Source organism: Lissotriton vulgaris, chromosome 7, assembly GCF_964263255.1.
Source record: "Lissotriton vulgaris chromosome 7, aLisVul1.2, whole genome shotgun sequence".
In the NCBI taxonomy this organism is placed as follows: Eukaryota; Metazoa; Chordata; class Amphibia; order Caudata; family Salamandridae; genus Lissotriton; species Lissotriton vulgaris.
Window position 1 is genome coordinate 789,855,618 of NC_141695.1, and position 25,007 is coordinate 789,880,624.

Below are 25,007 nucleotides of genomic sequence, written 5' to 3' on the forward strand. Positions count from 1 at the left end.
AGGGGTATATGTGTGGTAAACAGCTGGCTTAACACGCCCTCTCGAGTCTTTAGCCTTAGACTGCTCGTATCCATGCTACTAGGATAGCTGGTCTATAAGGTTGACTTACAACCAATCATCAATAAGGGTTGCTGGACTGATACATAGTGGGCACTAGAATAGTGACCACTGCATATCAGGCCACCTTCTCACATTGGTGAGCAGCGGTTGGGATTTGAGCTTGCTGTTGTTTTACCACACGTATCCTAAGAATATCTTGTTGAAAGATCACATAAGTACTGTTAGGTACACATAACTAAAGCTTAGAATACTCTGAGTTCTACTGAACCAGCTGTTGTAGCTCCTCAAGGCTTAGCACACCTTGGCTGCAACTCTTAGCAAGGGATCAGTAGGTAAACACATAGTGTAGGTAGGTGCATCACTTACACCACACTAGAATCAGTATGTCGGACAAAGGAGGAAACACTGAGGTTCCCCTTGTGTCAGTTGACCCTCCACAGGTCATCCCTTCAAAATATACTGCTCTTAGCTTCCATGAGATGAGACAAGTGTGTACTCTCAGGAAACTAAAACAGGGGTCTAACCCCACCACTTCCTTTCTGATTGGTCTCTTAGAGGCCTATGATGCCAGTAGGGCTGGTAACCCAGACCCTTCTAATCCAGAAGGAAGTATGCCCTCCTTACAGGGTCCCTATGATATCCATCCCCTCCATGAGGCAGATGATGCTGAGGAGGAGGATGAGTTGTCTGGGGATGAGGCAGATAAGGGACAGCTAGAAGTCAGTAGACTAAGCAGGTCCAACTTAAGCAGACATGAGCTTGGTACTGGGGGACTCCTGGGCCCACTCTCAGGTCAGCTTAACATTGGGAATGGACGAGTTAGGTCTCTATCAAGAGGCTCTAACAGATCCTTTCGAACCAATGGCTCTCTCAACTCTTCTCACAGAGGGATGTCTTCCCCTAAGAGGAGAGTGTATGAAGCAGAAGAAAGGGCAGTCAAACTGAGGATTGAAAGGGAAGAACTTGCCCTGGCCAAAGAGAGACTTGCCCTTGCTAGAGAGCAAGAATTATGTGGGCTAGTTCCCACTGGTGGCAGCAATAAACCTAGCAATAGGGAAAGGAGTTTTGATAAAAAGCACCTGAATAAGATAGTGCCCCCCTTTAGGGAAGGGGATGACATCCACAAATGGATTACTGCTTTGGAGAGAGCCTGCACTGTGCAGGGTGTTCCCCAAAGTCAGTGGGCAGCTATCTTGTGGCTCTCCTTTGATGGTAAAGGTAGAGATAAGCTCCTCACCACAAGGGTGGAGGATGCTAACAATTACCAAGTCTTGAAGAATGTACTGGTTGATGGGTTTGGTTTAACCACTGAACAATACAGGATGCTGTTCAGAGACACCCAGAAAACTCAGTCTCAAGATTGGACTGACTTTGTTGATTGTGCCACTAAGGCTTTTGAAGGCTGGCTACTGGGTAGTAAGGTTACTGATTTTAAAGGATTGTATAATCTAATTATGAGGGAGCAAATCTTAAGTAATTGTCAGAACCAGCTATTACATCAGCACCTGGTAGACTCTGAGTTGACCTCTCCACAGGAATTGGGTAAGAGGGCAGACAAATGGGTCAGAACCAGGGTTAGGCCTAAAAACCAGGGTGGTGACCAGAAAAAGGAATCAACCAAGCCTCAAGAGAAGAGTGGGGATAAATCCACAGAGAAGACTTCCCAAGGGCCCCAAAACTCCAACAAGGGTGGTGGGTCCCAGAACACTCCTTCAGAGCAAAAGAAACCTTATTGTCATACCTGTAAACAGGTGGGCCATTACAAAAGTGATGCCAGTTGCCCTAAAAATGGCAATAAGGGAAATGTACCCCCAGGTAATACTCCTAAACCTCCTGTTACCACTAGTGGTAATCCCCCAGGTGGTGGGAGTGCCCCCAAGAATGTGGTGGGCATTACTTTGGGCAATCAGGAGGACTATGGCTTAGCCAGGTTCCCTGACCACACTCTTGTCTGTGAGACTGGCATGGGGTTTGCCAACTTCACTACTGGACCCCACATTTTGGGCAAGTATAGACAAGAAGTTTTAGTGAATGGTCAGAAAGTTGAGGCATTCAGAGACACAGGGGCCAGCCTCACCATGGTGAGTGACCGTCTGGTCCCCTCTGCTCAACTGACCCCTGCTTTTACTTATCAGGTGACAGACATTCATGGAATGAAGAGAAGGCATCCCATGGCAGTAGTCAAGCTCAGCTGGGGTAATGTCACAGGGCCCATGAGAGTGGCAGTGACAGATAACCTACCTGTAGATTGCTTACTGGGGAATGACCTGGAACTCTCAGCATGGGCTGAGGTGGAACAAGAAACTCATTCCAGAATGATAGGCCTATCCAGACAGGTTAGTGGGGCAGTAATAGCTACAGCCCCAGTCCAAGCACCAGTCCTCCCTGAAAAGGTTGGAAGGGCAGTGGTAGCCACTGCCCAGGCTCAGACAGACTTTCCAGAACAGGATAAGAGGGCTGTGACAGTCACAGCCCAAACACAAACTGAGTGCCCTCCTGAAAAGGTTGGCAAGGTTGAAATGGTCTCAGCCTCTACTCAGACAGATAGTGAGGTTGTGAAGCCTGAAACAATGGATCACTCCACTCAAACAGAGAGCATTGAGGAGGAAGAAGAGTCTTCCCCCTCCCAGACACTAGGTGAGAGCCAGCCTCCTCAGGGAACTGACTCTACCCCTGTTGAAGGAACTGCCCCAGAGGTAGTCAGGCCTAGCCTGGCAGAGCCCCTGATGGCAGTGGACCCTTCCCAGGTGGGACCCAGTCTGGAGCAGGTAACCTGCCCCTCTCTACCCTGCCTCAGTCAGCCCAGGGCTGAAGAGACCAGGGAGGCCAGTGGTGGACCCCAAAGGGCCCCCTGTCCAAAAGAACCCCTTAATCCGCAGATTAGGATCACTGAAGCTGGTAAACCTAGCCAAGTGAAAATAGAGCAGACTCCTGAGGGATCCCCCTTAAAAGTAGTTAGGGAACTCCCACAGCTGGACACTGTTGGGCACAGCCAAACATGGGGCCTAAAAACCCCAGACCTGACCTGTCCCTCCAGTAAGCCAAACAGAGGGACTCAGCCTCCAGCTTTAGGTAGCCAGAGGCTGACCCTGAGAGCTCAGTGCATCTCAGCTAAAGAAAGAAAGGCACATATGATGGATGGTGATTGGAGGAAGTTGAGCCCAAAGGTAGAGGAGCCTCACTTCAGTACTCCATCCCAGCATCAGCCTTCTTCTTTCCCAAGACACACCAGAGACAGAGATTCCCTATGGTGGAGACCCTCAGATACCCTTAGGGTGAGGGGTTGCCTAGTGGACCATGACACAGGGGGAAACCAAGCCAGAGCTGGTCCTTCCTTATATGGCCACTTAGGTAATAGAGGCTTACCTGGACAAGGATAGCCTTATCTCCTTTCGTTTGGGGGGGGGGTTGTGTAGGAAGGTACATCCTGACTATGGTTGCCCCCAACTTTTTGCCCTGTGTTTTAGCTGGTTTTGGACATAGTCGACCTGGGACCCTGCCAATCAGGACCCCAGGCCTACTGCTCTCTCTTTAAAAATGGATTCCATGTACCCTAGGTACATTTCCAATTGGTACTGGGCCACCCTATCAGACCCTGTAACTCAGGGCATGGGTGTACCCAGGGCTGCCAGGGGCTGCAGCATGTATTATGCCACCCCTGGCTGGCCTCTTAAATTTGACACAACTGGCTGCATGACAGCTGGGGCAAAGTTGTGTAATCACCCTTTGCTGTAGGTGTAGTATACCTATACCTAACCCTAAAGTGGACACACAGATTCCTATCAGTCACTCCTATGGCAGGCCTTGACAATCCTGAAGGCAGAGTGCTTGGAATCGTGTGAGATGGTGCTCTGGCATGAGCTGAGCCTGTCTGCAGCTTGCGGAATCAAGTCCTAATAGCTGTTCCATGATAACGCATACCATATACTCTTAAGTGCATTATAATCCTCGCGGTTAAATGCTAACTTTGGTATTGCTTTATCAAAACATGTCGAGTAAGGTGTCATACGAATTGGAATACTAACCCCTCGCCAATTCTGGCGACGGGGTTAGCATTCCACCCTTCTAGAGGGACACGACATGTATGTAACTGTGAACCCCGGTTAAAGTTAACTGAAGCCTCAGCTCCACAAAATGGACGCTGCCACCACAGACACGAGTCTGACCCCCTGCAGCCGGGAGTCCTTCCAGCGAGGGGAGCCTGGACAAAGGGTTTCCTGTCAGGGGCGGTGCTAGCACCGTCCCAGACATGGTTTTGTGTATCCTGGGTAGGCAGGGCTTTACAGGAAGGTGACTGCTGAGTGGCACCCCGGTGCTCACTACGCATAGGCCGGTCTGAACCAGTTCCAGGGGCACACCAGCCCCTGGCCTGGGGAAGTCCGGCATGGCTGAGGGGTGTAACCACCCCCCACCTAGTCCCACCCATAGGCAGGACCTAGTCACCGGGTCAGCCCCCTTTTTTAGTATAAAGATGGGAGCGGGCCCCCTGTTCAAATTAGATCATCTTTGGAATCAAGATACCACTTTCTTCGAAAGGACTTCACGATTTCTTCTTCAAGATTCTCCCTTGTGGCTAAGGAGTAGTCACCCTGCATCCGCAGGCACCATCCTAAAGAACACTGCGGTCTGCTGCAAGTCCTTCATCACGAATCCGACGACCCAGCTCGACGAGACCCGGCTTCCCTGGCACCTCTGACCTCTACTCACCTCTACAGCCAAGCTGAGAACCGTGAGTGCGACGAGACCTCAAGGGACCGACGATCGCCAGGACTGCACGACATCTTTACTGCAAGCCCACCGTGTCCTCCACTGGTGAGTGCTTTGGGGTCCGAGAAGCCCCGACCCTGCGCAGCTCCAGCACCCAAGATCAGCCCCCCTGCATCTCCACGATCGGCGTGGGGCCCTTCTGCTGTTTGCTGTGCACCGCGTTGTTTGGCTACTAGCCGGCTGGCTTGTGGCCTTCTGAACGACGCCCAACGACTTCACGACTGCTGGTCTGGTTGCTCCAGGCTGGCCCTTGCTTCCTTTTTCAAGAGAGGCACCCCGGACCCTCCTGGTCCACTCCAGACGCCATTTTAGGTCCACCGCGTGGGCTTGAATTTGCCAAGGCTTTGTTGCCCAATCCTGGGTCCAGCGACGCCGACAGCTTCCATCTTCGTGGGACAGCTCGATCCTCCATCCTGGTCGCCGACAACGCCTCCTGGTCCGTGAGATCTTCGAGTCAAGCGTCACCCACTCACCTTGTCGAGGTGGCTACCATCCGGTGCCCTCCTGGTGCCCACTGACTACTGGCTAGTAGTCTCGAACTTGGTCCCCTCTGCTTTCAGGTGTCATCTATCTTCGAGATCCAGGCTTGGATCCAACTGAACTTTCTTCACTGGTCACCGGCCAGCATCTTTTCTTCCGGCTCCTGGTCCGTCTACGAGGATTCCCGACGTCTTTTCAGACCTATGCAGCTGCAGCCCCTGGGCTAGGTAACTTCGGCATTTCGGTGCCCCAGCATAGCCTCACTATCCAAGGGTCAGAATCTACTTTCGTTTTCTCCCTACCAGGTCGGGTTCGCCCGAGAACACTAACTTTCTAATTCCTAGCTACCATAGACTTTTGTCCCGCATCTCGCGTGAGAGTGCACACACTGCACCCGAGTCCCCTAGGCCTCCTAGACATAATCTAACGATTCCCTAGTCAAGTCCTAGCGATTCCAAAAGCTATTAGTACTGTACTTACCTGCTAGGAATTTCGCATTCCACTTTCAGAGTATATGGTTTTCCGTGCCCCTCGGGCATTTGTATATACTGTGCTAACTTAAGTATTTTTGTAAGAGTTTTGGTTTGTGCTTAGTACCCTGTCCTCATAAAGAGTACAGGGCTGTTGTGATCTTTAATAAATAACTGTTTATTTTCATAACACTTGTGTGGTGTCCTTTCACTGGGTATTCAAGGGGTATATGTGTGGTAAACAGCTGGCTTAACACGCCCTCTCGAGTCTTTAGCCTTAGACTGCTCGTATCCATGCTACTAGGATAGCTGGTCTATAAGGTTGACTTACAACCAATCATCAATAAGGGTTGCTGGACTGATACATAGTGGGCACTAGAATAGTGACCACTGCATATCAGGCCACCTTCTCACACCGGAGACAGAGGCGGTGATGGTCTGTGACCGACATCGTGCGCTCACAGTCATCACAGTGCTTGAACCCAGGCATCCTATCAGGCACAATTAGAGAAATAACAACGAAAAACTTGGTCAAAAGACCGGAGTACTGCTCTTCAGATCTGCGTCCACTGGCGCGGAAAAAAGAAGAACTGACGTCAGCGCGCGGAGGCGGCGTCTATATACTCCAGCGACGTCATCACGGCGCACGACGCCGACGACGGACGCGGAGCCGCAGGGGACGCCTGCAGACGACGCCTACCGACGCGCAGGGGTACTGCTACGCAAAAGTTTCCGGATCCAGACTGACGCCTGGGGATATTCTAAGGTAAGGAATCTAACACTAACGTGTTTCTTTCAGATTTACAGGGTCTGATAAGGTGGCCCAGTACCAATTGGAAATGTACCTAAGGTACATGGAATCCATTTTAGAGAGAGAGCAGTAGGCCTGGGGTCCTGATTGGCAGGGTCCCAGGCCAACTAAGTCGGAAAACCAGCAAAACACCAGGCAAAAAGTTGGGGGCAACCATAGTCAGGTATCCACCTTCCTACAGCGCCCCTATAGGAGGAGCGGCGAAAGGAACTTCTGGGAGTCTGCAATTGCAAGGCTCCTATTGACTTGGCAGTGTCAGGGTCTTTTTTAATCTTCTCTAAAGATGAATCCACAGTTCGTCCAAATAAATTTTATTGGTCAAAGAGTTGGTTTAGTATAGTAGTTTAACCTCTTGTTTAAACCCTGATATTCTTATCCAGGCATGCCTAAGTAAAAGGACACTGGTATTTATGGCTCTGGAGGCTGTATCTGCAGCATCTAGGGCACAGCAAATAGAGGTATTAGTTATGAGCTTACCTTCATGTATAAGATCATGGGCTTTTGTTTTATACTGATCTGGAAGGTGTTGTAGTAGGATCTCTAGCTTGCCATAGTGCGCCCTATTGTAACTAGCTAGTAAAGCATGTGTTGGCAATTCTCAATATGTTAGATGCTTGTGACACTGTTCTTTTGGCAGATGCGTCCAAGAGTTTTGATTATTTGTCAGGTGGTGGAGCATCCCCTGATGTTTGAGAATTGGCCCTGTTCCTAGTGAACAAGTTACTTACCTTCGGTAATGATGTATCTGGTAGAGACATAGTCTAGCCGCAGATTCCTTAACTTAGAATATACCCCAGGCGTCAAAACGGTCCGGAAAAGTTTGTGCAGAAGCACCTCTGCGCGCCGGGGGACGGCGCCGCATGGGTCCACCCTGACGTCGTCCATGGACGCAACATCAGCGGAGCCATATATGCCCCGCCTCGGCGCGCCAACATCAGTTTTCGTCAGAAGAATTTTCCACGCCAGAACGCGAAGCCACCACCAAAAACTGAAAATATGGGAACAGTGTGCAGAACAAGAAAAAACAAGGTATGGTGAAAAAACACAACCACAGGAATCCAGGGCCAGGCACCGCATATTGTAAACTATGGGGGGCCAGGTGAGGAGAGGGGGATAGAGCACCACTCTGGGAGGGACCCCCTCAATTGTTAAGTCCAAAACCTCCCGCATAGGCAGAAGAAGATGCAGAGCATAGGCAGGATTGAACCCTTGGCCTGTGTGAGCCTCTGCCACCAGAGGCACAAAACTCACCATTGAGCCATAGCTCCTTGGTGAACCATCACAGCAGCTGGCAGAAAGGCTGCAACCACAATACAGGACAGTGAAGGAAAACCAGTCCAGAACCCAGGAGTAAAGACAAACTACCATAAAGCGTCACCCAAAAGGAGACGTCAGATCCGAATATTGGACCTGGCGAATGCAGCATTGTCAGAGACTGCAACCGTTAGAGTAGGGGAGGCAAGAGACCTCAAGCTGTTAAAGAAAATAGAAGGGAAGAATTAGACTCACATCGGACAACCCAGGGTAGGGGTTGTAAAGCACACATGGCATATGAGCATACCGTCCTATCACAAGAATGGGCAGATCAAAGCCACCAAACAGAATGTAGCCTTGTGAGTCTGAGTGAAGAGAAGACTTCACCCCACAGAGGAATAAAGCCACCTGAAAAGAGGCGAAGGCAAGAAGCCCAACCTGAAAAGGTTGTCGAAGGACGGGTGGGCGTTAAGGAATCTGCGGCTAGACTATGTCTCTACCAGATACATCGTTACCAAAGGTAAGTAACTTGTTCATCTGATCGAGACGTCTAGCCACAGATTCCTTCACTTAGAATAGATACCAAAGCCATACCCATAGAGAAGGCAGGACGGCGACTAAACCCCACTAAGGTTCAGAGAGAACCTAGCCGTCAATAACATGACCAAAAGAGTGTTGTCAACCAAAGGACGAAACACACTGGGGACAGAAATGACAGCACAGCCAACCACCAGACCCTTATACCCTGAAGAGAACAGGAATCAAGGGGAGGCTACGGCACCACAGCCAATCCAGAATAGCACGAAGAACCCCCAATGTAGCCGGGATGAGAGAAGGAAAACACCGAGCCAGAACGCTTGTGCCTGATTGAAAAATGCCGATTTCGAAAGAAGACGCACAAGAGGCATGAAGGATCCACAGGATCCAAGGTGTTGACAAGAAGCCAGAGCTAGCCCCAGCTAAACAACCTGAACAGGATTTTTTTGTGTTCTTTTTGTTTTTTACTCTTAGGTCTTAGCAGTAGGAGGAGGCTTTTGGATGAGTAAAAAGGAGCTTTGGTGGTGAGGAGTCAGAGAGAAGAGTTTAGAAAGGTTTGTTTTAGGGGATTGGTATATTAAAAGAGGTGTCAGATGATGCAATGAGGGGTAGAGTAGGAAAGAGTCTAGAAAGGGTTACTTTGGGGATCATAATAGTGGTATGGGGTTTGGGATAAAAGAGTGGATGTAGAGGATATATTGATAAATGTATAAGATGAGAGATAGGGTAGTGCATTGGAAAGAGTAGTAGAAAGAAGTTTGAGATGACTCAGAAGGTTGGGCTAGAAGATATATTGAGAGAAGTACAGGCTGATTGCTTTTCCTCTCTACTCAAAGTATCATTCACCATTTCCATCTACAACAATGGAAAGGTAATGAGTCAGTCCACTGATTTAGGTCTATGTTGATTTGACCATCCACCCACTGTCGTCCTACAGCTTCTCCCGACTCACTGCTCGACTTCACACACATTGCTCAAACCTTACTAACTCACACTCTGGGATTAAGAGTCAGGTTCATAAAAGGGTGCTCCGATTCAACAGACCATCCCGACTAGCCAGTGACTTGTATATCCTAACCTACTGAGTTTCCCATAGCTTGACATCCTCCTAAACAGACCTCACATGAACACTTCCACTCATAACACAAAGATCAATCCTCCTGAAGATGCTGTATATAGCTCCCCCCATACTACACCCCTCCCTGGTTCGATTTACCACTTCTGGAGTATTATCCCCGCATACCAAAAGCCCACCTGTTCAACCTTCCTTTACGTAATCCTTACCAGTACCTACACACATTAACTGCCAACCTCACCAAATGCTACTGATCTAACTCCCACACTTTCCCCACAATCACTTCTAATGCAATCCCTCTGATGTCACACAGTTCACACCATTTCACTATAAGATACCTTCCCACAGCACCTCTCACCCTTTCCTGCCTCAATCTCTCTCTCGATGGGAATTCTCAAACCTTACCAAAAAACAAATTAGACAGCCTCTACAACCTCTGGTACCTACATACATGAATCAACCGGCTCAGCCAATGCTTTTTAGCCCTTACAATGATCCTTACTTCAATCCCTTGGTTCTCACACAATACTCTTCATACAGGAACATTATTCCTATTATGGCTAAACATTAACATCCCTCACATACATGTTTTAAGATGCATGCTTAAGTCCTTACAGAGACCTGGATGATACAACTGTGTAGGGAGAATTGGGGGGAGGCCACACAGCCATCTTCGGAGACCCCTTAAAATGCATTAAGACACCCAATTGACTATTTTTAACATCCCAATGCTGGATCTACAAGTACAACAGAACTCCACTTTCAGAATAAGTGCCATTAATCACCCAACGGGTGATAATACAGATTTGAATTGAGGAATGTATGGATCTCACAACCAACCAATAGATGCAAAGCGATCTTTCTGAAAGATTTTAATCTTCATTGGGGCATTACAGAACACACTGAAGTCAAACATTAGGCTCTTTACTTTGTGTAAATTATTTGATCCAACATAACCTAAAACCAACACAATAGGATCCATGCCCGATTTAATATCCTGAGAAGACCTGCTCAACAGATGAACCCATACCAGTACACTTATCCAATCTTTTTTTAATTCTCTCTCTTGATGCGGCAGTCTAATTAAGTGACCTGAGTCAACCAGAAAAGAGCGATATCAAGATTTCGCAACAGCAAGAACATTGACGTCAACTGCAGCCCATCAGTCCAGTCACTAATATCAATGACGCGACTGCTCTACAGATCTGCTAGAAGGCATCGCTCTACTCCAGATAAAAAAAAAAAACCTAAACCATTTGCTTCCTGGTTCAACAAGGCTTCATGTGGGGCCAAAAGGGAACAACTACATTTCACTGATGCTGATTAACTCCGCTGGATATTTATTGAATCCAGGGCCATATAAAAAGGAAGGCAATCATTACTGTATGGCGCTACACATGCCCATCTGACAAATGGTAGGTATTTTTTAGCACTAGACCATTGCAAAATGCTCAAGCACTGCTGCTGACACCCTATAAAAAACATTATGATTTTATTGCACAGTATGTAAATAGCTCTGAAAATAATACTTCAGTTTGTTGGTTGTAAAACAGATACTGTGGGGATCTGAACTGGTTTGAATAGCGAACTCGCAGAACCAGTGCAGTTCAGCTATTCTAAGGTTTGTTGATATCGCATTAATAGTTCATGTCAATATGCACAATGTAGTCATAAAGATTATGCTGTGCTCATAACAATAATAACTAAATGTCCCCTACTGGGACAAGTATAATTCTGTAATATTTTCTTTAGCCGCTCAATTAATACCAGACGCGCGACATCGGACGGGAGAAACATCAATACACTGTATCTGTACACTATTTTGAGGATAACACTAACACGGCATCCTCCACACAAGTACAGTGGGACACAATTAAGGCAGTAATAAGGGGTCGATGCATTGTGGCATCAATGGGGGTTTGGTGCACTTTACTGACGGAGTTGGCGGGGGGAACGGAACTTGAGGGGCATGCAAAAGCAAAGGCCAGGACACTCCGAGATATAGCAGCCCGTTTTAGAAGCTAAAGAGAAAGTGGCTGTGCAAGTCTTAAGACTGCGCTGCTTTGACTATAAGCGGTACATGGCAAGAGCTCATGCAGAGAAGGATCACAACAGCCTCCTTTTGGCTCGGCATGCAAATCCAACCAAGCGGAGCTCGGCCATAGTGGAGATTGAGGATGAGATGGGACTTCGACTGTATAGACAGGGCGAGATTAATCAGAAGTTCTTTCAATATTATGCCTCCCTCTACAGGAACTTAGATGTCTCTGCCTCACAGCCAATGAGGCAGAGCCATTGGTTGCAGCCATTATGATACAAGAAGTTAAAGGTGAACATGTTACTACCGAAGGGTAAAACCCCAGGTACAGACAGGTTCCCGGTGGAGTTTTATGCAGCAAACGTGGAGGAGCTGGCCCCTAAATGAGTGGAATTGTCTGAGACGGCTAGAACCGCGACTCTCACTGGTAGTACGAGGGAGGCCCTGTTTGTATAGCTCCTAAAGACTGTGCCAACCACCGTTTGACTGCAGAGCATACAGCCTGCTGTCAATGCTCAACTTAGATTTTAAAATATTGAGCAAAATATTGGCCACGAGACTCGACCCATTCATAATTAAACTGGTACATCGAGACCAAACAGAATTCATCCCTGGACGCAATTCGGCGCATAATATATACTGGAAGCCTACAATGGGGGGATGCCGATGTCTTTGGAATAGACATAGAAAAAAGCTTTAGACAGCCTTGAATCGAGTTTCCTATATGAGGTAATTAATTGGTCAGATACATATGGGGGAAGGTTCTTAGCGCGGGTTAAATTGCTAAATGCAGATTCTTTGGCCAGGGTCCGGACAGGCTGAACAATATCTGAGTGATACAAGGTGGCCAGGTGGACACGACAGGGCTGTCCCCTGTCTTATCTGCTCTTTGCATTGGCTATGGAGCCCCTGGCTAGCCTGGCTAGAACTGGGAGCCAATACCAGGGCGTACAAATAGGAAGGCGGCACCACCATCACATGCGCTATACACAGACACATACTGATCTTCCTGCGCAGTGTAGGAGATGAGTTGGAGGGAGTTCGGGTAATGATAAAGGAGTTTGGGACACTGTCCATACTCAAAGTTAATTGGCAGAAATCTAAACTATTCCCAACTGTGGACGGGCATAACACGCCGGAGGGACCCGTCAGCTAGAACCTTGGTGCCTGGCATATCTGGGGGTCAAGATTGTCCACTCTCGACGGACTTGCTAGAGGGAAATGTGGTGCCAGCCATCAGGTAACTGAAGAACAAGTTACTTACCTTCGGTAACGATAAATCTGTAAGAATCATTAGTTAGTAATAGATTCCTTACCTTAGAATTACCCCCAGGCTTCAGACTGGATCCGGAAAGTTTTCGTAAGCAGTATCCCTGCGCGCTGATAGGCGTCGTCATGCGGCACCGCGTACGTCGTTGGCGTTGTAGTCACCGAGATGACGTCGCTGGAGCTACTTAGATGCACCCACGTGCACAGACTTCAGTTCTGTATACGACTTTCCGAGCCAGGAACTCAGAGTCATGCAAGATACTGACCACTGGTTCATTAAAACTAGGCCCTTGAAAGGGATGACCTTAACCCTAAGAATCAGTTTGCAGAACAGGGAGCATCGGTGGGGCCGTAAGGAATCTATCACTGACTAATGTTTCTTACAGATATATTGTTATCGAAGGTAAGTAACTTGTTAATCTGAAAGAAACACGTTTGTGATAGATTCCTTGCCTTAGAAAAGATACCCCAGCTATAACAATCTCGGTGGTGGGTCTGCGAACCAAGATCACACCAGAAAGTCACAGAGAACAGAACGGCCAAAGAGGCCGTCTCTCCAGATTTTGGCTGTCCAGGCAGTAGAGCTTAGTAAAAGTGTGCAGTGAGGCCTACGTAACTGCCTGACAGATGTTGTGCGGGGGCACCCCATCCCAATGCAGTAGTAGCTGCTGTCGCCCTGGTAGAATGGGCGTGCAGTCCCAATGGAGGTTCCTTTTTGCCAGAGAACAGGCCTTGACACACAAGATGACCCATCGGGAGATAGACCTCTTGTGTACAGCCCAGCCTTTTCTTGGCGCCTACGTAGCCAACAAAGAGCTGGGCATCCACCCAGAACTGTTGTGTAGATTCAGGTAGAATGAGAGCGCACGTTTTGGGTCCAGACGGTGGAGCCTCTCTTCCTCTCTGAAAGGGTATGGAGGTGGAAAGAAAGTGGGCAAGGTGATAGTTTGCTCGATGTGGAAGGCAGTAACAACCTTTGGAAGGACGAGTGCGAAGCACAACCTTGTCCGGATGAACAGATAGAAAGGGACGCTCTGCCGGAGCCGCAGGGGTGGCACCATCCGCACCCTTAGCCATGTCCCACGACAGGCATGGGGAAGGCAAAGAGCGCGACGCTTCTTTGACTTCTTGTGCTTCGCCTTACCTGACTCCGAGTGCGAAGACTTCATCGAACGATGTTGTTGGTGGCTCCCCGACCGGTCCCTCGACCTGCCACGGGATCGGGACCTTAATTGGCGCGGAGCCGACTCCCGGGCCTCCAGCAACTTTCGGGACCGCTCGCGCAAAGTTTTTGGAGCCATGGCTCGGGATTCGGGGCTCGAATCGGAGTCGTGGTCATGCCCCAAGCAGTAGAGACATTCACGGTGCGGGTCTGTCACAGACATCGTGCGAGGACAAGCCGCGCAAGACTTAAAACCAGGCATCCCTATACACCAGGAGTCAAAGACTCAAAAAAAAAAAAAAAAAAAAGAGATAAGTCCCAAAAATAAGGGGTACCGCTCTCTCCGGATCTGCGCTTGCTGGCGCGGAAAAAGAAAGAACTGACGTCAGAGCACGTGGGCGCGTCTAAGTAGCTCCAGCAACGTGATCACGGCGACTACGACGCCAATGACGTATGCGGAGCCGCACGACATCGCCTACCGACGTGCAGGGGTACTGCTGATGAAAACTTTGTGGATCCAGTCTGACGCCTGGGGTTAATTCTAAGGTAAGGAATCTATCACTAACGTGTTTCTTTCAGATAACCAATATAGACTTCTGGAGGGCATTGCCCTTGTCAGTGGTGGGAGAATAACGCTTCTGAAAATGGTGGCACTCACTAGGGTATTGTACTTCTTCATAACCCTTTCCATATGGATCCTGAGAGCTCGATTTATTCGTACAGCTGGGCTCCCTGATGCACAAGTTACTTACCTTCGGTAACGATATATCTGTAAGAAACAGTAGTTAGTGTTAGAGTCCTTACCTTAGAATACCGCCAGGCGTCAGACTGGAGTTTTGTGTAGCAGTACCCCTGCGCGTCGGTAGGCGTCGTCTGCGGCTCCGTGTCAGTCGTCGTTGGCGTACTTAGACGCCGCCCTGGTGCGCTGACGTCAGTTCTTATACACAGCTTTTCCGCGCCAGGAACGCAGAGCCATGATAAAAACCAACACTGGTGCCATGAAACTAGGGCCCTCAAAGGGAAGAACCTTAACCCTAGATATCGGTTCGCAGAACGGGGAGGATGGGTGGGGCAGTAAGGAATCTTACACTAACTACTGTTTCTTACAGATATATTGTTACCGAAGGTAAGTAACTTGTGCATCAGAAAGAAACAGGTTAGTGTTAGATTCCTTACCTTAGAATAGATACCACAGCAATACCAACCCCGGTGGTGGGTCTGCGAACCAATGATCACATCAGAAAGTCCTGGAGAACAGAACGGACAAAAAAGCCATCTCTCCAGACTTGCCTGTCCAGGCAGTAGTGTCTAGCGAACGTGTGCACCGAGGCCCATGTAGCTACCTGACAGATGTCCTGCAAGGGGATTCCCCGACCCAGGGCAGTAGAAGCCGCCGTGACCCGAGTGAAATGGGCCCTCAGCCCAACAGGAGGCTACTTTTTAGCCAAAGAGTAACATACATTGATCCACAACATGACCCACCGAGAGATGGTCCGTTTGTGCACCGCCCGTCCCTTCTTAGCGCCCACGTAACCAACAAAGAGCTAGTCATCCACCCGGAACTGGACCATTGCCCTACCCCCAGAGTCTGTAGCGTCCAAGGCTGATCAAAGGGAAAGTTGTGCCATTTCTTGGCCATCAAGAAGAAGGCAATGCAAGTCGGCCCGGGGCCCTTCTGGCAGAGAAGGAAGCAGGAGCTGAACTAAGTCCCAAAGGGCAAAAGAAGCATGTGCGAACACGCAAGATATGTTAAAGTCACGGATGCCTGCACTGGCGGAGGCAAAAATGTGGCGACCTCAGGTCTCCAGCCAGTGAGAGTCCCTAATGGGAGGTAGCAACGGCAGAGCGGAAGAAGGCTGCAAAGCAGGATGTCAAACAAAGACCCACAAAGGGGCAGCAAAAGCTCCTCGTCCACAGGCTCAATGTGGAGAAAATCCAGTAAAGAATCAGAGGGCAAAGAAACAACAGAGGGCTCCAATTGAAGAATATCCACAGCCCTGCGAACAGCCCTCACAAAAGCCGCACTAGCCTCTGTCACCATTCTGGCAGGCGACAACAAACCATCGATTGGGGACAGTTGGAGACTACCTCATCCACTAGACAGTAAAGGTGGAGGAGCCTGAGGTTGATACGAAGGCCATGGAACGCCAGGCACCTGTACCAAGGGGCAGCGAAGCAACCCTGAGCATGGTGAACCCAGAGGGATTTCATCGTCCGGGAAGAGAGGAGCCGTAGGCGCCAGCACTGACGTTGAGACGGCGTCGCATTGATGTAGACAACCTCCAGAAAGGACCTGATCTGTGGCGACTCGACCTCCACCTACAGAAATGGAAGAGGTCGACAGGGCGTCAAACTTGATGCCGCAGCCGAAGTCAGCGCAGGAAGTCGCACAGGGCTATGTGATGACTGGACGGATGGGTAGGACGGATGATTGGGATGCCTCTCCGGGCCGTGTCCCGACGTCGCATCTACTCCGGAACCGCAGTCAATTCACACAGCCGGCGCAGAGGACAAATCCGCCGGCCGAGACCCGACATGAGTGCCTTCCTCCTCTGTGGGACCCGAAGGCGCACCAGGGAGAGGGGGTGACCCAAAGAAAGACTGGATAGCCCTTGAATAGGCCTCCATCAGGGTCCTTGTCGCTCCAACACCTGGAAAGGGTGGGTCTGAGGGAGACCACTCCTGGGCGCCTGTGCCTGGCAAAGACCGAGAGCAGCGGGCCCCAGCGTCACGTTAACGGGGGGCGACCTCTGTGACTTATGCTTGTGCTTACCTGTCTCCGAATGACCCCAGGAGCAGCCCCGATCCCGAGAGGGATGTCGTCGGCATGAAGGTGCAGGACCGGACATCCAGGCAGCCAGCAGCTTCAGCAGCTTCATACGAAGCTCCCTTATGGCTTCATTCTGCGACGGGCGTCCTACTCTTAGGAGTCGTGGTGCACTCTCAGTGGTGCGGATCCATGACAGACATTTGCAGCATACAGATCTCGCACGCCCTAAAGCCCGAAGGCATCGCACACTGTTCTGTGACGCCAAAGGCGTCGAAAGGCCTGAAACAGGCCAAGGAACTGCTGGTTTTCCTTGGTCCAGTGTTGAGACGCGGAAAAAAAGAAAACTGACGTCAGGGTGCCGGGAGGGGCTTATATGGCTCTCTGGACGACGTCAGGGCGGAGCCATGCTGCACCGCCACCGGCGCACAGAGGTGCTGCTGCGTAAAGTTGTCTGACGTCTGGGGATATTCTCAGTTAAGAAATCTGCGGCAAGGTGTCTATCAGATGTTAATTTTGTGGGGCCTTTTAAACATGGCACTTGTGGGAACTGTGAGAGGGAAGAAGGAGAGACCTTCTTTAATGTTTGTTGAAGTTGCAAAGTGAATATATCAATTGTGGTACTGGCCTGAAAAAGATATGATCCATCCTCTATGAAGATTAATATGTGTATTCATTCCTTCTTTTCTTGTTAAGACTTTGCAATTTGAGCTCAAGGAAGAAGATTTAGTGAAGCTAAATGAAAGCTGAATAATAAATCTAATGATACCCAAGATGCTATGAAATTAACAGAGTAAGGCTAAGAATAAATTGTGACACAGACTCGGGGAGGAAAGCAATGGAGTGTGGATTCTGCAGCGGATATCACAACCTATCAGAGGATGAATGCCGCATTACACTTCAACCTGCACCTGTCACAGTAGAATGGTAGAAGGAGGAAAAAGATCAAAGGAGGATGTCTCCTAATGTTGGTGGAAATAACTAGTAGTTTGAGAGGGGATCCTGAAAATGCAAGGCCAGGATTCGAGGACCTCCATGAGGGTACATGCAATAAATGGATTGTTCAGAAGGATGTTCCAGAGCAATGTTTTCCTCACTGCTGGCTATGTAGTTTCAAAAGAGAGCTTTTCTGTTTCACTATCCGAGGCTCAAACTGAGGCTTTCAAAATGAAATTTCTGAAGAAACTATACATGCTCTTAGTGCTAGTGCATGAAACCAGTAGCCCGAAGTGCTGGGAAAAAAGCACTGGAACCATTCAGCATATGAAACAAATGCTCTGCTCTGGGCCTTACTTACGTTTGTGTAAGGATTGCCTTACTTTGTAATTACCCTATTTATCTTCAGATGAGCACGAGTTGACACTGGTAACCTCCTTTGAGATTGAGACTGAAATAAAATGCACACCAGCTTCTGGGGTACAACAGTAGCATCTTTAACTTGCAGTGCAAATTCAAAAAAGCTTGCAAATCTAGCCAATGCTGGAGAGGACTTTCTAGAGTAGGGTGTATGATTTTCCTTCCTCACCTTGATGGTAATGATGGGTTTTCCCTGGAGGAACCGGCTGGTAACTTGACGTTGAATTTTCTCCAAGTCAAACTCCTGCAGCATCTGCCCTCCGCTCTCAATGCTGTACTGGCAGTTAGACAGGATAATCGGAATGAGGTCTTTCTCCACCTCGTAATTGATGACGTGTAGGTCTGACACCTCTGAGGGACTGACTGAGTATCTGAGGAGTAAAAATAAATAAAAGGCAGGCCGTTACTTTACTAATCTGATAGCAGACAGGGCTTAATATCCACTCTTCAATTATAGAAAGCATGTGCCCCCCCTCCAGAAATGTACATTTTAATGCCCTGGGCTACAGCAAACACCTATCAACCGGGAAATGTTGAAAGGTGATAACTGATGCATCTATCAAAATCTATGCTGTGTGGTAACACAACACCAGCATCGTGCAATTACGATTGGGAATTACAGTGTGGGACCGGACTTATTAGCTTCAAAAGCGCACGGAATTTACATCTCTAAGCAGGTGGTAAATGTATGCGGGGCTTTGTGTGCGGTGGGGGGTCTGGTGAGGGCTGTCAGGAGCAGAGGAGGGAAGGGGTAAATCATTTCAAACAGAGGGAAGTAGGTCATGTTCCCCCTGCCAGAAAGATAGTGATCAGGGGACGAGGTTTAGCTGCTGCAGCCAATGTCTCATGCGATTTTACAGGCGGAATAACCACCTGGTAAAATCGTGTCTGGTGTTCCAACAGCTGGGAAACCCGGATGCGAGGATTCCCATCCACTGACAAAGGCTGGCGGCTGACAGCCCTTATAGGACTATGAAGAAAAACTCAGTAATTCATAAGCCAAACAGTTACAGTACAGAACAGAGTAATATTCACAGTACTAAACCGTGTAACATTCACAGTACTGAACAGTGTAACATTCACAGTACTGAACAGTGTAATATTCACAGTACTAAACCGTGTAACATTCACAGTACTTAACAGTGTAACATTCACAGTACTGAACAGTGTAATATTCACAGTACTGAACAGTATAACATGCACAGTACTGAACACTGTAACATTCACAGTACTGAACAGTGTAAAATTCACAGTACTGAACTGTGTAACATTCACAGTACTGAACACTGTAACATTCACAGTACTGAACAGTGTAAAATTTGTAAAAGCCGCTCCAAGGTTTGCCGTTTGCTTACTAAGGGCCTATGTTGGTTTAAGTGCCTCAACAAAGAAAGGGACTGTTTCCTATGTAACAGTTTACGCAGCAGTAGCCCCCCACGTTTAACAATTTGCACATTCAGGCTTTTGGGGAAGAAATAAACTATGGAACACGCTTTAAAATGATTGTTGCCTAAGAAAAAAAATAACGCATGCTGTGCACAAATTAAAAGCTGTGTTCAATAATGATGTGTCATTAATGAATTCATATAATGTTGTCAGATCCCCTATGATAAAATTAAATGTATAAAATCGGGACACATTGTCTATGAGGCCACTAGATTGTAAGGTTTAAAGCCAACACTTACAACTGTAATTCAGTAAAAACACAATCCACTGATAAGAGTTATTTATTACAAATGCACACACCAAGGATACACAGAATTCACGTTTCAACACATTATTGCTTTAAGAAGAAAGCAATGGTAGAGAATACACATACTTTCTGGTTTCATTGGTATATTTCTCCACTGTGTACACGAAGTCATTGTGGATGCTGATCAGGTAGCTGACCAGGGCAGTAGCACAGAGGCCGGGTCCCTGCCGGCGTGGAAGCAGGATGTCAAAGTCACTTTCCATAGTCAGGGTAGTATCACAGACACCTTTTGGAAGTTTAATTTCACCTGCAAAAGACCAAATGCATTTCAGAATGGGAAACAAACATGCTTTAGGCTCAGCCCCACCTTATTTTGAATAACGGAAAATGCTACTTACCAGTATGCATCTGTTTTTGGCATGTAGGGCTGTAGACCAACACACTATTGCATAGATCACCATCTGGTGGGGGCCCGCCACTAGATCGTGATCTATGCAATAGTGTGTGGTCTGCAGTCCATATGCCTCGAACTTTTGTTTCCTGTAAAGGCAACAAAGCCAGCTGATTCTTATCATATTTAACTTAATTGGTACAATAGACAAAAATACAAGAAAGCCATAAATAACCAGTAGAAGAACACACATCAACTGCTTTTTGCTCAGATCAGGTTACTTATGAAGTATCTATTCCATACACTGAGGATGGACAGAGAACAAGTGCTCAGCAAATGGCATCTTAGCAATGATTTGCGCAAGGGTTGCTCAACAACAACAGTAAGACACACAAGTTGGTGTTAGAACTGATCTCTTGGCCCACCCATCATAGTTCGGAATATTACCTTTATTTAAATAATTGCCCACTTGGAACATCCACTGAGCTTCCCTGAAATCGTTCATGTCCACGAAAATTCATACGTTTTAAACAATACCCATTCTACTTTGTTATGGTAAACGCCTATGACGACTGCAAGGATTGGAAATTGTTCCGAACCTTTTCTTGGAAACGAATAGAGTTAAGATAAGAACACATTAACGTGTTTGGGATCACTTCCTCTGCAATGATATTTTAAAAAATGTTTAGAAAGTAAAGATCATGCCTCTTACCCAAAGACTGTCTAATCCTCTTATTTAATTGACTGAAACTGAATTATAAAGTGCTCTATTGCTCAATTACTGCCATGACACTGAAGTGGCTGAAGATGCAATTCATAAAACATCCAACTAGTGCTTGAGAAGTGCCAACCCTGAGGGTACAATGTCAGCTGCACATTTTTTCAATGTTTGGCGCCAAGAATGAAACCGACAAGCCACCAATCCTGGTTCTGCAGATTTGAGAACTACCACCAGATGACAAGTGAAAGACCAAAGAACTGCAGATAAAGTGTTCATTAGTAGGCCCGAGCCTACTAATTCTGTCCTACTCGGAAGTGACCCACAAGTGGTGGAACTGGCTTCGTCCGAACCGGGCCCGCTAGCTGAAGGACAATTGTTTGGCAAGAAGTTTGTTAAAGAGATTTCCAAGTTCGTGAGTACCTTCGCCTCACTGGATAAATCACAGTCCTCCTTGAATAGAATTTTGCATCAGGTCTCTGGTAGGGCCGGGCGTGGCAGGGGATGCTCGTCCGGCAGCTACGTCAATCCCAGTCCTCAGAGAGGTTTCGCTCCCAGGCGCAGAGGATACACCCACGAACAAGACCAAGAGGGCTTCTACCCATCCAGGTCTCGAGGCTTCAAGGGCCGTTTCAACAGAGGTGTTAACCGAGGCTACAAAAACTTTGACTCCCAGCCCTCTGGTAATTCATTTGTTTCAGATGATTCCCCTAGGGGGCAGATTGTTGCATTTTGTTGTAAATTGGACACGTCTGACCACCAATGCGTGGGTCCTTCACACTGGACAGGGCTACCAAATAGAGCTTCTAGATTCCCCCTGTCAGATGTCTCCTCCCTGGCATCTCCTTTTTCCCTTCAAGAACATAATTTTATTGACTCCGAACTTCAAGATCTTTTGGCCAAGCAGGCAATTGCCGTAGGATCCTTGGTCCCAGGAGGGTTTTGGAGTGACGTCTTCCTGGTGCAAAAGAAAGGAGGAGGTCAGAGACTGGTCTTAAATCTCAGAGACTTCAACCTCTTTCTGGTGTACAGGCACTTCAAGATGCAAGGCATCCATCTTCTGAGAGATCTCCTGTTAGAACAGGACTGGATGGTGCACTTGGACCTGAAAGATGCCTACCTCACAGTCCCAATTTGCCCCTCTCATCAGAAATTCCTTCAATTCCAATGGAAAGGGCAATGGTACTGTTACCGCTCACTCCCCTTTGGCCTGTCGTCAGCCCCGTGGGATTTCACCAAACTCTTGAAACCAGTGGTTACCCGCCTTTGAGAAATGGGAGTGCACATGATTGTCTACCTCAACGACATGCTGCTCCTGGCTCAGGATCGGAATCTTCTCCTCACTCATTTGGAGTGGACGATGTCCCTATTACAGGAACTGGCCTTTGTGATAAATATCAGAAAGTCAATGATCATTCCGAGCCAGAAGATAGACTTCCAAGGCTCCCAAATAGATTCAGTTTCAGCGCAACTACCTCTTCCATTGACCAAGAGCAGATCTATCAAACGAGAAATCAAAAACACTCTGTCTAAACAGATTATTTCATTGAGAGTATTGGCGAGGATCGCTGGTCTCCTGGTCTCATCCGTCCAAGCCATCTTTCCAGGCCTCAAGATTTATTACATACAAAAGAGGTTTCATTATGATCACCTGATTCCCTTATCTTGAGACGCTCGAGAGGAGCTTCTTTAGTGGCTGGTGCACATGCCGCTTGGAACCGAAGAACGATTTTTGGGGCCTCCCCGGACGTCATTGTCGAGTCCGACGCCAGTCCTTGGGGCACTCGATGTGGAGATTTTGCCACAGGCGGACGTTGGTCAGCCGACGAGTTAAAATTGCACATCAACTGCCTCGAGTTACTAGCTGGATAATTTGCGATAAAATCAATATCTCCTCTTAAGAGCAATTGTTGCATCCTCCTCCGGATGGACAATGTGTCGGCGGTGAGATACATCAATCGCCTAGGAGGAACGAGATCGCGTTTGTTGGTCAACCTTGTGAAGGAATTCGGACATTTCTGACTGAACCACAAGATCAATGTCATAGCGGAATACCTGCCGGACAAGTTCAATCAGGTGGCGGATTGGAACTCCAGATTCCTGAGGGATTACAGCGACTGGAGGCTTCATCCTTCTAGGTTTGTGGAGATCATGAATATGCAAGGTCCCTGCAAGATAGACCTCTTTGCCTCTTGTCTCAATGCCCATCTCCCGTTTTTCTTCAGCTGGAGACCGGACCCGATGGTGATGGGAATGGACACATTCCTTCAGCATGGGGGGCCTCTCAGAGAAATTATGACTTTCCTCCCTTTGCTCTGATCCCAAGAGTGGCGGCCATGGTCCGTCGACAGGCAGTGTCGAAAGTGTTGGTGACACCGTTGTGGAAGACTCAGTCTTGGTTTCCCACACTGTTGGAATTGTCTGTGGATCTTCCCTTTAAACTTCCGGCATTCCAGATGCTTCTCCAGGACCCAGTGGGAGCACCCCATCCGCTGGTCCTGCAGAACCAACTGTCTCTCATGGTGTGAAGGCTCTCAGGAGACACAAGAGCATTGATGGCCTTTCATCGGTGGCTGCCGACTTTATACAACAAGCTTGGGCTCCATCTACCCGGAAACGATATTCAGCTTCCTGGAAGCGATGGGTGGGTTGGTGCCTTCAACGGAAGGTGGATCCTGTTGGATCAGATGTAAAAGAGGTTTTGAATTTTTTATCTAAATGTGCTGAATCAGGTCTTTCATACAGGTCAGTAAACAACTTCAGATCATCACTCTCGGCAGGACATAACTCTATTGATGGTAAACCTGTGGGAATGCATCCCCTAGGGTGTAAGTGACTTAAAGGTATTAGGCTGGCTAAGCCTCCTCGTCACAGGTATTCAACGTTATGGGATGTCTCTAAGGTTCTTTCCTTACTTGAATCTTGGCCGGATAATTTGATGTATCTTTGTAACAGTTATCGGCTAAGCTCACCATGCTGTTATGCTTAATCCCATGTCGCAGAGTGTCTGATGTGTGCGCTCTGGATTTGGCAGGAAGTATTTTCTCCCCACAGGGTGTCTCTTTCATCATTACGAGACGGATGAAAATGATGTCACGTTCGGTTGAGTATCCTGCTTTTCCACACAATAGTAAACTATGTGTTTTGCAATGTTTAAAGGTTTGAGGAACGCACCCTTGCACATAGGTCTGAGCCTTTAGGTCAATTGTTGTTAGTGGTTCAAAAACCTTTCAGACCGGTCTCAGCTGCCACCTTAGCTAGGTGGGTCAGATGGATGATGTCAGAAGCATGCATTGATATCTCTGTGTATGGTGCTCATTCCGCTAGAGGCACCATGGCCTCTAAAGCATAAATGTTAGGATCTTGTTTAGAGGATATCTTGAAGGCGGCTGACTGGTTGTCCAATTCAATGTTTAAGGGGTTTTACTACAAGCCTATTTCTCATGTTTCATCTGTTGTTATGGATGAGCTTTGAACCAGCATAATTAGAAGCCTCCGGTTCGGACATTGAAAACAAAATTTTCCAGCTATTGCAACAAGAATTTTAGATTCTATTAAGGACACGGAGGCGAGGATTATCCCACCAGTTGGGACAGTTAATATCAACTGCTATGTTGTATTATTTCAATATTCATAAATTTGTTAATACCCACCCTGAAAAGTCAAACTTTGTGGGTTCCCTATTTCAAATTTGTTTCTGTTTCAGGGAACCATTCTTAACAGAACTGAAGTGCTGCGTCGGCTGGAGATGGACCACCTCGTTGTTGGAGGATGGATGCTGTTACCAGGATTTTTGTAATATATTCTCCGTTGAGAATTGGACTCTGCTATTTGTCTCTCCATTGAGAGATTGGAACTGTTTTTCGCTCAGACATTATGGACTGGGTTTGCAAAGAAAGAGGAAGCCAGAAGGGTGCCTCTCTATTTTGTGCATTATGATGTTTTGTCATTGGCTGGTTGAGGATGCCTGGTTCAAAGCCTCACGGGAAATGATGTTTTTTACTATTGTAGTTTACTTTTCATTGGCTGCTGTGAAGGAATTGAGTAAGCATAATCAGATGCATAATACTTGCCTCAGTGTCCTTCATAGAATCTAAAATTCTTGTATTGTACTTCACAGGATCGGTTCTCTGCTCTCTCCACAGCAAGAGGAACATCA

At 47.7% G+C, this 25,007-nt stretch overlaps 1 protein-coding gene across 1 annotated transcript in view; it reads right to left on the reverse strand.

Moving 5' to 3' along the window:
* The window catches only part of RNF213 (ring finger protein 213), a 2,876,335-nt gene that overhangs the window by 132,621 nt on the left and 2,718,707 nt on the right, over window positions 1-25,007 (reverse strand). Inside the window, exons 60-61 of the mRNA XM_086931045.1 lie at window positions 19,866-20,046; window positions 18,216-18,417 (exon numbers count right to left, since the gene is read on the reverse strand). Coding sequence (XP_086787171.1) covers window positions 18,216-18,417; window positions 19,866-20,046 — 383 coding nt within the window. The remainder of the gene's footprint in view (window positions 1-18,215; window positions 18,418-19,865; window positions 20,047-25,007) is intronic.